Genomic DNA, 13443 nt, shown 5'->3' with positions numbered 1-13443 from the left:
TTGAGGATAGCCAGTTCTCACCAGGTGAAAAAGCAGAAAAAATATGTTTATAGAAAGATCCCAGAAGCATAGAAAGCATCGCTGGACAATTGTAATATTCAACACTTACCGGTATTAAATTAAAATACAGACAATTCACATAAATCGATGATAGCACAACAATGTTAAGATAAGGGCGTCTGAGAAAGATGCCGCATCAGTATGCGATGGGTCTGGGGACAATATTAGCCACTTTGTCCAGTTATTAATGGAGGAATAGGGGGTATCTCCGGAGGTTTAAAGATAGTTACCAGGCTGGTCGCCACAAGTTGGATGGATGTCCTTAGATGGTGACAATCCAGGTGCAGTTCTAGTGAATATTAAGCAATAGCAGGGAAACGTGTTAGGTGTTTTATTGAATCTGAGCAGAGTACCCTGGGGACAAGCCTCCAAACCATTCCACAAACAAGGAGGACTGCACTCATTTCAAAGGTGGACCCATCTCTGTTAGAGGAACTGCAATTAAACCAGTAAAGCTGCTTGCTTAATATTCACAAGAACTGCACCTGGATTGTCACCATCTAAGGACATCATCCAACTTGTGGCGACCAGCCTGGTAACTATCTTTAAACCTCCGGAGATACCCCCTATTCCTCCATTAATAACTGGACAAAGTGGCTAATATTGTCCCCAGACCCATTGCATACTGATGCGGCATCTTTCTCAGACCCCCTTATTTTAACATTGTTGTGCTATCATTGATAAATGTGAATTGTCTGTATTTTAAATAAATAAGTGTTGAATTTTACAATTGTCCAGCACTGCTTTCTATGCTTCTGCGATCTTCCCGTTAGCATATATTTTTTCTGCTTTTCCCCCATAGAAACCTATGGGGAAAGTGGCTGGCGGTGGAGCAGGAGGGATAGCAGAAGGGATCAGAGATTCATGCTGCAGTCCCTCCTGATACATTTAGGTGATATCTAATATTTGCAGCTAACCCCCGAAAACACCCATATTAGCCGCAAATATTATATGATAAATGGGGACCATAGTATGATGAGCCCACATATACAGTATAAATATATACCACACAGATACACATACATTTGCACACACACACACCAATACTTTCTCCTCATCATATGTGTATATATATGTGTGTGTGTGTGTGTGTGTGTGTGTTTTATTTGTGGTCCCAGTCAGAGGAAGGTACATTTCTACTAACTGCCCCCACACCCATGATAGTCCTGCCCCAGAAATACCCACCACAGACGGGGCAGCCTCCCCGCCACCATTCACAGCAGTGACCAGGTAGCAGGCTTGGGGATGTTGGCGCACACCTACATACTGGTGGTATGCCCAGAAGTGTTCCAGGACAGCCTGCTGCGGCAGCCACCGAAGTGGTTAAACTTGGACACTTTATGTAAGACAGAAAGAAAAAGACTTGCAAAAAATTATTGGTATGCAGTTGTAGCAGTTGTACTTGCTTTTGAAGATGCTTTCATTTCATTCTAAAGAATTCCTCTTCAGATATCCTGATAGTGGAGCATGGTATTTGCTACCCCCCCCCCCCCCCCCTCTTTTTTTATTGTTTTTACATGGTTTTTTTTATTGTGAGTTTTCCCTTTTCCTTTTAACTTTACAACTATACATAATTGCTGGGAAAACTTACTTTGATATATATACTGTATATACTGTAGTTATTTCTCTTTCAATGGTCCTGGTGACACAGCTCAACACTGGGATGTAGGAGGGTCCGAAGGAGCCAGGCACCTATCCTAAAGCTTTAGAGGGTAGGCTCCTCCCCTACTGCATCCCTGGACTCTTCAGTTCGTGTTAGGTGCCCACTGGAGTGGGTGCTATTCTAAAGGGCTGCAGGAGCAGCCGAAGAATTAGAGTAGTTAGGGGATTTTTATTATTTTATTAACTTTTACCCTAGCTAGGTAGGCACAGTGTGAGGATTCTCATAGTGAATCCTCACACTGCTTGCGCAGCAGGAGCTGACAGAAGCGCGTCCTGTCAGCTCACTGTGCACAGGGGAGACACTGTCTGGTCCCCCTGTGCAGCGCTTATAGCCTTTTCTAAAAGGCTGCCTGGGCTCCGGAGTACCCTGAAACCGGCTCCACGTTTAGGTGGGGATCATGGGGGACAGGCGCTCCGTGATGGCGGCGGCCATTTTATGCGGAGCTTACACGCTGAGCTCCTAGATGAGAGGACAGCAGCGTTGTGACAGGCATGTTCCAAGTGATCCCCATTTGAGGGGGAGACACTGGAACTAGGAAATCCTACCTAAGGAGCGGCTTGCTGGGGGTGGTTGGCGCCAAAAGGTCACGGACCCCGCAGCAGCAGGGACCTGTGGTCTCTTCCTTCACTCTGACTTTGGCGCCTTTCAGAACGCTTGCAGCGGAGCTGAGCTGGCTTACTGATCCTGGCAGAGTGACTTGGATTTCCTGGGCATCGCTTCCCCGCAGTTGAAACCAACAGACAGATAAGTGATTGGGTGCATTGCCTCTGTATAAACGCTTGTACATTGTTTGCACTGTGTATACTGATAGATATACATTTATCACTTGCATCATGTCTGAGCATCAGGCTGTGGTTTTGGGGGAGGGAGCCCTTAATGCACTGAGCGCGTGCAATGTTTGCACACAAAAATTTGTCCCTGAGCAGATGGCCAAGGGGGGCTTATGTATTACTTGCGCTGATGTGAGACCCATGGGCAGTGATCCCCATAGGGCAGAGCATATGGAACCTGCGTGGGCCAGGGCCCTAGGCAGGTCAGTAAACGCTTTGGTGCAGCTTTTGGACAGGCAGAGTGATGGGCTGGTAGAATCACAGAGACCTATGCCATCATCTCAGCAGTCGTCTGGCTCCTTGCCTCTTACCCAGGCAGATCCTGCACTTATCCAGGTGATGCAGGATACTGCAAAAGGGATTAACAGGTTCAGTGAAATGCTGGACAAAATGGATGATGTGGCAGGGACCCCTAGAAGGTCTTATGCCTTAACTACTGTGGTAGATGAAGAGGAAGGAGAGTATACTGACATCCCCTGGGATCAGGGTGATGATTTGGAAGAGAACTCTGCTGCTGGTATAGAGGATCTCATTGTAGCTGTGAAGCAGGCTTTAAAGCTGACTGTGGAGGATAAGACTCCTGTTAAAGGTGTTTTTAAGCGACAGCGGAAGGAGGCTGTTACTTTTCCTTCAGATGAGGGGTTACAGGAATTGTTAGAAGGGGCTTGGAAAACTCCTGATAAGAGGCTTCAGATGCCAAAACGATTCCTTAATCTGTACCCCATGCCAGAGTCTCATGCGGAGCTCTGGGAAAGGGTCCCAGTTGTGGACGCTTCAGTGGCACGTTTGTCCAAGGCTACTGTATTACCAGTACAGGGCGGTGCAGCTTTTAAAGATTCTGTGGATAAAAAGCTGGAGGGAAACCTCAAGGCTATCTTTGAAGGGGTGGGGTTTACCTTACGACCCCTTATTGCTTCAGCCTGGGTTTCTAAGGCCATGATAGAGTGGGCTGGTGAATTATGCACCATGCTGCAGGCTGACCCGGGTGCATTACTGCTTGCAGAAAAGATTAAGGCAGCAGCAGAATATGCAGTTGAAGCAGAGGAGGAAGCTATTAAAATGGCAACCAGAGTGTCCACAGTCTCCATTAATGCCAGGAGAGTGCTTTGGCTTAAAGCCTGGGAAGCAGACAATGAGTCCAAGAAGGCTCTGGAAACATTAGCCTTCAAAGGAAAGGTACTCTTTGGTACCGAATTAGAGGAGATTATAAAACAGGCCACAGGCGGCAAAAGTACATTCCTGCCGGCCTCCTCAGCAAAGCAGACGTCCAGATTTTCTGCTTTTAAGCCGTCCTTTCGGCCCTCCCCTAGAGGTGGTGCGTCCTTTCGAGGACAGTCTTTCAGGGGAAGGTTTCAGCCCTCTAGAGGCAAGACACAAAAGTCAAAATTTGGCTCTTTTCACAAGAAGCCTGCCAATAAAGGAGAGGATAAACCCTCTGCATGACTGTCAGGGGCTTTGCCCGACAGTGACAAAAGTGGGCGGGCGTCTCACGCTCTTCAGGGACGCTTGGGCTTCTCTAGACCAGGATGCCTGGGTGCTAGACATCATAACACAGGGTTACAAAATCCCTTTCAGAGGGCCACCTCCGAAGAGGTTCATTCCCACATCCTTACCAAAGGAGGCACGGCTGCGTACAGCTCTTGTGAGAGCAGCGCACTCCCTTTTGAAAAAAGGGGTGGTGACACTAGTCCCCAAGACAGAGTGGAAGAAAGGCTTTTACTCCACGCTGTTCCTGGTGCCCAAACCAGACGGGTCTTTCAGACCAATACTAAATTTGAAGTCTCTAAATGTTCATTTATGGGTAGACCATTTCAAAATGGAGTCTCTACGGTCAGTACTCCTGAGTCTGGACCAGGGAGAATTTTTGGCGTCCATGGATGTCCAGGACGCATATTTGCACGTTCCTATACACCCGGAGCATCAGACCTTGTTGAGGTTTGCCATAGGAGACCTGCATTTACAATTCCGGGCGTTACCCTTTGGGCTAGCAACCGCGCCAAGGGTATTCACAAAGATAATGTCAGTAATGGCGGCGGTGCTGAGGCTCAGGGGAATCACAGTAATACCCTATTTGGACGATCTCCTGTTCAAAGCAGAGTCAGCAGCCATGCTGCAGAGTCACTTGGCAGAGGCCATCAGTTTTTTGCAGGCTCACGGCTGGATTTTAAATTTGCAAAAATCTCAGTTGGTACCGTCACAAAGGCTCCAATTCTTGGGAGTCATACTGGACACCCATCTTCATCGGGTATTCCTCCCGGAGGTAAAGGCCAGGGATCTGGTCACCCTAGTCCAGGAGATTCTCAGGGCTCAGAGCATTTCAGTATGGAGGTGCCTCAAGCTCCTGGGGAAGATGGTGGCGTCATTCGAGACGCTTCAATTTGCCAGGTTCCACTCTCGGAGGTTCCAATGGAACATTTTGTCAGCTTGGTCAGGAAAAACTTTGACCATGAAATCCGAGATGATAGTGCTGTCTTCGGACACCCGAGAATCCTTGAAATGGTGGACAGAAGTAGATTCCCTTCAGTGGGGTCGGTCATTACAGACCTGGGACTGGTTGATAGTAACTACCGACGCCAGTCTCAGGGGCTGGGGGGCAATAGTCCTGGATCTCAGGCTTCAGGGCCTGTGGACGGCAGAGGAATCAGCGTTACCAATCAACATCTTGGAGCTGAGAGCTGTCTGGAAAGTCATTTCCTTGGCGGGAGACAGGTTACAGAACCTCCCTTTGAGGATTCAGACCGACAATGCCACAGCTGTGGCGTATCTGAATCACCAGGGAGGTACACGCAGCAGATTGGCCATGTGGGAGGTATCCAGAATCTTCCTATGGGCGGAACAGAATGTTCCAGCTGTATCGGCTATATTTATCCCAGGAATAGAGAATATAGAAGCCGACTTCCTGAGCAGGGAGGAGCTCAAGGAAGGGGAATGGAGCTTACACCCTCAGGTGTTTCACCAAATCACTTCGATGTGGGGAACTCCGGATGTGGACCTGATGGCATCCAGGATCAACCGTCAAGTGCCCAGGTTCTATGCCAGAACAAGGGATCCACTAGCGGAGGCAGTGGATGCCATGACTATTCACTGGCAGGGAGATCTCCTTTATGCATTCCCACCAGTACCAATGTTACCGAGACTTCTGAAGAAAATACAGGGGCAGAAGGTTCCAGTGATCTTAGTGGCCCCAGATTGGCCAAGGAGATCCTGGTACTCGAGGCTTCAGAGGTTGTCTGTGGACTCATGGCGTCTACCTCTGAGACCAGACCTTCTAAGACCAGGCCCATTCAATCACCTGGATTCCGATCGATTGATTTTGACGGCCTGGCTATTGAAACCACCATTTTGAAAAGAAAAGGGTTTTCTGAGGCAGTAGTACAGACTATGATAAAAGCCAGAAAAGCTGTATCTTCGGCAAATTATTATAGAGTCTGGAAGACTTACATTCGATGGTGTGAGAGAAGAAAGGCTCATACATCTCATTTTAAGCTATCAAGAATGATGGAATTCTTACAAGATGGTTTTTCATCGGGCCTAAGCCTTCAGTCACTGAAGGTGCAGATTTCGGCCTTGTCCATCTATTTCCAGAAAAAGATAGCCATTTTGCCGGAAATTCAAACCTTTTTACAAGGAGTATCCAGGTTGAAACCTCCATACAAGCAACCAGTAGCACCTTGGGATCTATCACTGGTTTTGGAATGCCTTCAAAAGGCACCTTTTGAACCTTTAAGGTCGGCTGACTTTAAGTTTCTCACGTGGAAGCTAGTGTTTTTGTTAGCAGTAGCATCTGCTAAAAGAGTTTCAGAATTGGGAGCTTTATCATGTAAATCTCCCTTCTTAATTTTTCATGATGACAGGGCTGTTTTAAGAACAGTGCCTCAGTTTTTACCGAAGGTGGTATCTACCTTCCATTTAAATCAGGAGATAGTTCTACCTGTGTTTCAACCCCCAGAGGGTTCTAAGAAAAGGGACAAGTTGAGAACTTTGGATGTTGTGCGTGCCTTACGCATATATGTGGACAGAGTGAAGAGTGTCAGGAAGACTGACACATTGTTGGTATTGTATGACGTACACAAAATTGGTTGGCCTGCATCTAAGCAGACTATTGCTAGGTGGTTGCGGTCTGTGATAGCCTTTGCATACACCAAAGTGGGTAGACCAGTACCGGCCAAAATAAATGCGCATACCACCAGGTCAGTTGCCACCTCTTGGGCGGTTCGACATGGGGCCACAGCTGAGCAGGTTTGCAGAGCTGCCACTTGAGCGTACCCTCCCAAAGGACCGGCTCTGGAACGTCCCAGTGTTGAGCTGTGTCACCAGGACCATTGAAAGAGAAAAAGGGATTTTTGTAAGAACTTACCGTTCGAATCCCTTTCTCTGATATGGTCCTGGTGACACAGCGATCCCTCCCTTACGCTCAGTAAGTATGCCAGAAGTTTCATGATGTTCATGTTAAAATGGTTAAAAGTTAACAGTTTTCTGTTATAAAATGTGCATATAATATGTGCAGGCGTTTGTACTGAGTTAATGTATTCCAGTGGCTTTGAAAGATTGAACTGAAGAGTCCAGGGATGCAGTAGGGGAGGAGCCTACCCTCTAAAGCTTTAGGATAGGTGCCTGGCTCCTTCGGACCCTCCTACATCCCAGTGTTGAGCTGTGTCACCAGGACCATATCAGAGAAAGGGATTCGAACGGTAAGTTCTTACAAAAATCCCTTTTTATAAAACAGATATTGACTGTAAAATTGGGGAAAAAACTCATTAATTTGATATTTTAATGACCACAAATGCCTAAATTGAAAGTTTTAAATACTAAATTTGACAGCAAATGTTAAGCTGTTTACACAGTAGACATACCTCCCAACTGTGCCGATTACAGAGGGAGAGTCCTGCTAATTTTAGATTGCCCTGCTGGCCCTCCCTCGGGTCGCAGCGCTCAGTTGGGGGGGGGGGGGGGAGGGGGGGGCGGTCTCTTCAGGGCTGCACAGCTGCTGGGGAGCACTGGGCATGCCCCAAAAGGGAGTAAACAAGGGGCCGCAGTGCTAGACCATGCCCCCTTTGGTCAAGGCAGCGACCACCTGCCCTAACAAAAGTTGGGAGTTATGCACTATATAATGTCATCTGATTCAGCAATCTTTGTTTACCATTAGAGCCCAAATCTCCCCCCCCCCTCCCCTACCGCAGAACAAAATCAGATCTAGACCCTTATTTACTGCTTCAGTAAAAATCCATACTCCAGATATTAACCCCATATCAGGGCAAATTACACATTACAACTGCAGCTGCTTATAGACTGGAGGAATATACAAGTGTATACTGTATTTGTGCAGTATAGATAGCTGTTAACTAGAATTACATAACTACAGCAAAAAAGTCTATACGGCTACCGTTTAGTAAAATCATCTTCAACAGCTGCAGGTGTCGCTGCCCATTCATCACAGCCATGGACAGTTCACAATGATAGCAAGTTCTCGCGTATGATCCCCACAGTCGGCCGGCCGTTGACTGGGAGGTGGCTATTCAGGCTCACAAAGATGGTTCGTCTTTTGGGTGTGTTGTGGGAGTGTTACTGAGCTAGTTGCGAACTATGGCGCCAGATTTCTCTCACTGGATGCCATACTTAGATGAAAAGTCTGCACCTACCATGTGGCTGGGGTGGCCAATTGTTGTGTCTAAAGATGCTTGGGTGTTAACCAGGAAAGGGCTTGCTGTGGGCATGAAGTCGCACATGCAATAGACAAATGCCCTGCGACATCTGCCTAAATGCCCACATACACTGGGCAATTCACCTGCAGTTTGGTCTCTTTTCCTGCAATTGCGGTGATCTTTTGCAGGAAAAAAGCCCACATAGCAGATGAATGACAGCAGGTCCGGTGCGATGCGTAGTCCCGTGCACATTGCACTAATAATCTATTGGATTGCTTCTGAGCCACACTAGATCATTTGTCCCGCACCACTGCTGATATCTTTAAGGATATCAGCAGTGCCGCAAATCCAAATCTTATATTGTGTATCCAGCTTTACACTGGATAAGAATGGAAATGACAGGTGCTGCCTCATACTATTTATTGTGATGCTTCTACCCCCACCCCCCCTCCTTCTTTCCTGTCACTTCTGTTTGTGAGGCAGCTTTCAGGGGGAGCAGGAGCCCTAAGTGGTAGAGCGGCAGATGACCAGGGGCTCAGACCCAACATTTTAAATTGAGATTCCACTAACTGTTATCTACTGAGGTACCTACAGTGTGAAGGTAAAAAGCTGTATTGCTGTGAGCTGCTGTGCTGAGGAGACTGCTGACTAGCTGAGCTGCAGAGACCATGCAGAAAGGATCCAGGGAGTGACATCACTGCGCATAGTAGGCGCGGCCTCCACTGCTTTGCTAAAGCTAGTGGTAGGAGGCCGCAGCACAGACGGACATCCCAGGAGGCGTAAAGTATAGAGCCCCCCCGAATCCCTATTCCGCGATCAGAGCGTCTGGGAGCACAGTCTGTGTGGCTCTCGGACGTAGTCTATGCAGCAGGTGCACACTGCGTAGAAGTCTAACAGCAGAAAACGCTGAGGTTCTACCTGTACTATAGCATATTTATTTATCTAACATCTAATCTAATAACAAAACATGGTCCGTTTTCCAGTTATATTTTGGCTTCGTTAATTCTTTTCTATAATTTTGTAAATTGTAACCCCGCCAGATCTTCATGTGTGCTCTTTGGACACTGATGCAGCTCATGGTAGTATTCATGTTTTCTGATCTCCCGCTGAACACGTCAGAACCACAGCATCACGAGCGTGAACCTCTTCTGAAAGAAACCGACATACCAAGTCCTTCGTATGGCACGCTCAATAGCGCCCATGAACCACTCTCCAACCAGGATGATTTCTCAGACAAGGAGAATGCAGCCCCCCCCTCTTCATGTCTGACAACAGGTAATCCTCTTTACTCTCAAAGTGGGTAACCAAGTGGAACCCTTCCTAATATGAAGCGAGTCATAGGTGAAAGCAGACACTATTCCTACAGTATATCCCATTGAGATGCTAAACAAAGAAATGATTGCCACTGCTATTGTTAAAACTTTTTGTATCTGGAAACCACTTTGTTCATCTGGTCCAGTGTGATTAACAATGCGGTGGATGCAGCGGCAGCTCCAGTCATCCACATATAAACAGGCCCCTCATTATAACGGCATGATGATTACCAGCTGGCCACATGGTTGGCCATAAATCATAAGTATCCAAATTTCATTTCTGTTCTACACATTTATGCGATTTGTGTACTGTATGTAATTTAGGGAGGCATTGGGGATTTGTGTTATGCCTACATGACATTGGCCTCCACCTCCACTTCTTATAATGGGTCTTTGAACATTTTCAGCTCCAGGCCCATGAAACCCTTAATCCAGCCCTGCAAACACATACAGTGCGGCTGTACATTTAAGGCAACATTAATGTATTTAAAATTAAGAGTTTATTGAATATTCAAAATATTATAGTACAGGAAAAAAAAAAAGGGAAGAAGGGTGGAATGAACAGGGACGTGGAGGGGTTGTGACATTTTAAACCAGTGGTTCTTAACCTCGGTCCTCAGGACCCCCAAAAATGCACATTTTCCAGGTCACAAGATCACAGGTAGAGCTAATTATTTCACCTGTGATTAAGTGTGGAGACCTGGAAAACGTGCACTGTTGGGGGGTCCTGAGGACCGAGCTTGAGAACCACTGATCTAAAGTATCAGCATATAGGAAAAAGGGGGGGGGGGGGGGTTTCAGTAACATATAACCTAAACAGAGTACAAGCATAGGCACATGGAAAACAGCAATAGTATGAGTCAGACCTACAGTACCCGCAGAAGGGTCACTTAGATTAAATGGAAGAGGGAGGCCATTTACATTGGGATGTCACAGGAGTGTTCCTTTATCGCCGTGATGTACTGTGTGGGTGCTAATTATACCATTGTATAATATGAGAGCCTTGGATTAGTGAAATCTTATTGTACGTTTATTATTTATTTTTCTGACACTGCACATCTGTCTTTTCTATTACAGTTACTCCTGTGGCAGGGTATGTCTTTCACATGACTTTTACACACTTGTCTCTTGTTACAGGGCTTCTGCAAGAGGCTGTTGTGGTGCTATTGACAACTCAGTTTGTGACATTCTTTAATCAGACTGCATTAGAGGTAAGTGTGAGTTTCTGTAAGTAATACACAGAAACCATCAAGTTCGATCAGATGTGGGCTAATGTGTCTATTCTTTTCTTCAGACACTGGTTACTCCTCTCGCACAGACATATCTTGGTTTCCAGGATCTGCAGAACTCGCTGCTTTACTTCCTGTGTGGCATTGAGGTGTGTTATCCAGGTGACTTTAGATATACATATGTGCATTAGAATAAAGCAACCTCTGAAAGTGTGTGACAGCAATATAATGAATTGCCACCTGACTATCAGTGAGGTTGAATGAGATATGTGTCACGTACTGTAAATGGAGATAAGGACTCTTATCTCAGTAATCCTGCAAGCGTGCGAAATGTAGATGGAAAACGGCAAGTTATAAATATTATAGTGTGTAATAATTGCATACAATTTATATTTTTGCACCAGATATTGAAGGACACAAGTAGAGCATAGTTGCCAACCCTCCTGCATTCTGCAGGAGACTCCCTGAAATAGCAGCAATCTCCCTCTCTCCCTCTTTAGTCTATCAATCTCCCTCATTTCACCTACCCGGATGTTTTTATGCTACCATTTGAATCTTTTTCCTGTCTTCATCTACATGTGTGTGCTGTGATAAAAATAAACCATATTTTGGTTTCATCTGCTCGGTGTCTGAGTGATTGAAGAACCCCGTATCTTCACATTTGGCCCACATTACACTTACATTTTGGCGGAAAAAAGGTACATTGATTTTGGGCTTTAGGCATTAGCAGTAAATTCCTTTCCTGGTCCGGGTGCAGCACAAAAACAAATGTACTGTGTGAAGGTGCCGCTTGTTTTCAAAGGACCCCAAAATCGGGGGCGTGGCTACGGTGGCAAGGTACTAGACGTGTGGAGCTGGAGCTCCCTGAACACCCATCCTGACTTTACCTCGTGTGCCCGGGGTGGCACTCTCCTGAGCCCGCACAAGCCTGCATCAATACCCGCTGTGCCCGGCGCGCCTCTTGTGATCCGTGGACACTGCCTTTGGAGCCGGTGGAGCAAGTGGGCAGTCTGAGGCCTAGCATCGCTAGCGTCCCCGGCACTTCCGGCTGGGCGCGTTCCCTGCTGCTGACGCCAGGCGGATTGAGGTGAGCTGCGGGGCTGGTGGAAGTGAACCGGCATCCACCCTCCCGCTGAGCGGCAGCCTCCTAGCCCGCGATGATCTTGCGGTGACCCCATCTCTGGAATAGCTCCAGGCCCCCATAGATGCCGGAGCTCCGGCGGCCATATTGGAGGAGGCAGACTGCAGAGCACTGCCTGAGGGAACCTCACACCACGCGGCTGTGAAAGGTGAGGGGTGGCATACTGCCTGGCTGTTACCTGCTGTCTGCCCGCTTGCTGTTGCGGGTGAAAAGGCATTAACCCCTGCATATCACATATAATTTTTTTTAGAACACTGTAATTCAGCACACTCTATCTACTATATTGGACCCTGTGCTGCACCGCATACCACTGCAACTTAACCTCCTTTTACTTGTTGTCCAGTGGGCATACATCAGATTTATAATATTATCTTCATCTACCATGGTGAAACAAAATCACCATACTCCTGCAGCCAAGCTTGCTAAATGTGCAAGGGGCTCTGAGGTGCAGAATCAGTCCGCAACTAATGCGGAGACCCCGCCTGACTCTGGCGATTCCGCTGACCCTAAAGATCTTAACGCTGATGCACCACCTGCACCTGCATCCTTCCAGCAGGTTCTGGATGCTATTTCTGGCAGTGAAAAGAGACTGTTGGACAAAATAAAAAAAGTACAATGTGATCTGTCGCTGCTCTGACACGATGTTCAATGCATTCGTGAACGAGTGGGGGAGGTTGAAACTCGTGTATCTACAGTGGAGGATGTGATTGACCCCTTAAATGCCACAGTGTCTACTCTGACGCAACAAGTCACCACTATTCAGAGCAAATTATTCGACATGGAGGGCCGTTTGAGAAGAAACAATGTGCGATTTGTCGGTCTGCCGGAGAAGGAGGAAGGCTCCGCACCAGAAAAGTTCCTGGAAATTGGCTCCTGGCAACCTATGGCAAAGAATCCTTGGTACTTGTTTCCTAGCCTGGCGCCTACGATTTTAATCTTATGCCATCGTTTTGATCGCATCGATTGCATCGCATCTGACCAGATCACATGCGATGCGATGAAAACAATTTTTTAATTGTACATGCACCCTAATGGGTGGTTACTATGTTATATGCACCCCCATTGTTAACGCCACCGCCACTATGAACGCCAACCTGAAGCGTGGCGAGCGGCAGCAGTACGCGTCCTCCGACCTTTTCATACCCTCACTATCCACGGCACGGAGTTGATTTTATATAGTGTGGCGAGCGCAGCGAGCCACCGAGCCTGAAGGGCGGCGGGCGCACGTGGATAACTTCACATGTATTCCGCGTCCCCTCGCGGGGCTCGCTGCGCTCGCCACACTATATAAAATCAACTCCACGCCGACGTGGATAGTAGGGGCATGAAAAGGTCGGAGGACGCACACCGCCGACCCTCGCGGGCTTGCTGTGTTTGGCACGCTTCGGGTTGGCGTTGATAGTGGGGGGGGGGGGGGGGGTGCCAGGGTGCCTGTACAATGTAAAATGGGGTGTAATCGCATCACATGACATTGTAATGGCATGCGATGCAATGTTAAAATTGTATAGGAAGCTCTTAAAACCCTAATATCGGGTCAGATCGGGTCCCATCGCATACCTTAACTA

The 13443-nt window shown here is 47.3% G+C and overlaps 1 protein-coding gene across 1 annotated transcript in view; it reads left to right on the top strand.

Annotated features, from left to right (window-relative positions):
- LOC146064181 (major facilitator superfamily domain-containing protein 8-like) overlaps nt 1–13443 on the top strand; it is a 97798-nt gene that overhangs the window by 39217 nt on the left and 45138 nt on the right. The window contains exons 7-9 of the mRNA XM_083177385.1: nt 9236–9470; nt 10646–10719; nt 10803–10886. Of these exons, the coding sequence (XP_083033511.1) occupies nt 9236–9470; nt 10646–10719; nt 10803–10886 (393 nt within the window). The remainder of the gene's footprint in view (nt 1–9235; nt 9471–10645; nt 10720–10802; nt 10887–13443) is intronic.

This window comes from Crinia signifera, chromosome 3, assembly GCF_055691185.1.
Source record: "Crinia signifera chromosome 3, ASM5569118v1, whole genome shotgun sequence".
Lineage (NCBI taxonomy): Eukaryota > Metazoa > Chordata > Amphibia > Anura > Myobatrachidae > Crinia > Crinia signifera.
This window is presented reverse-complemented; position numbering and strand designations above follow the sequence as displayed.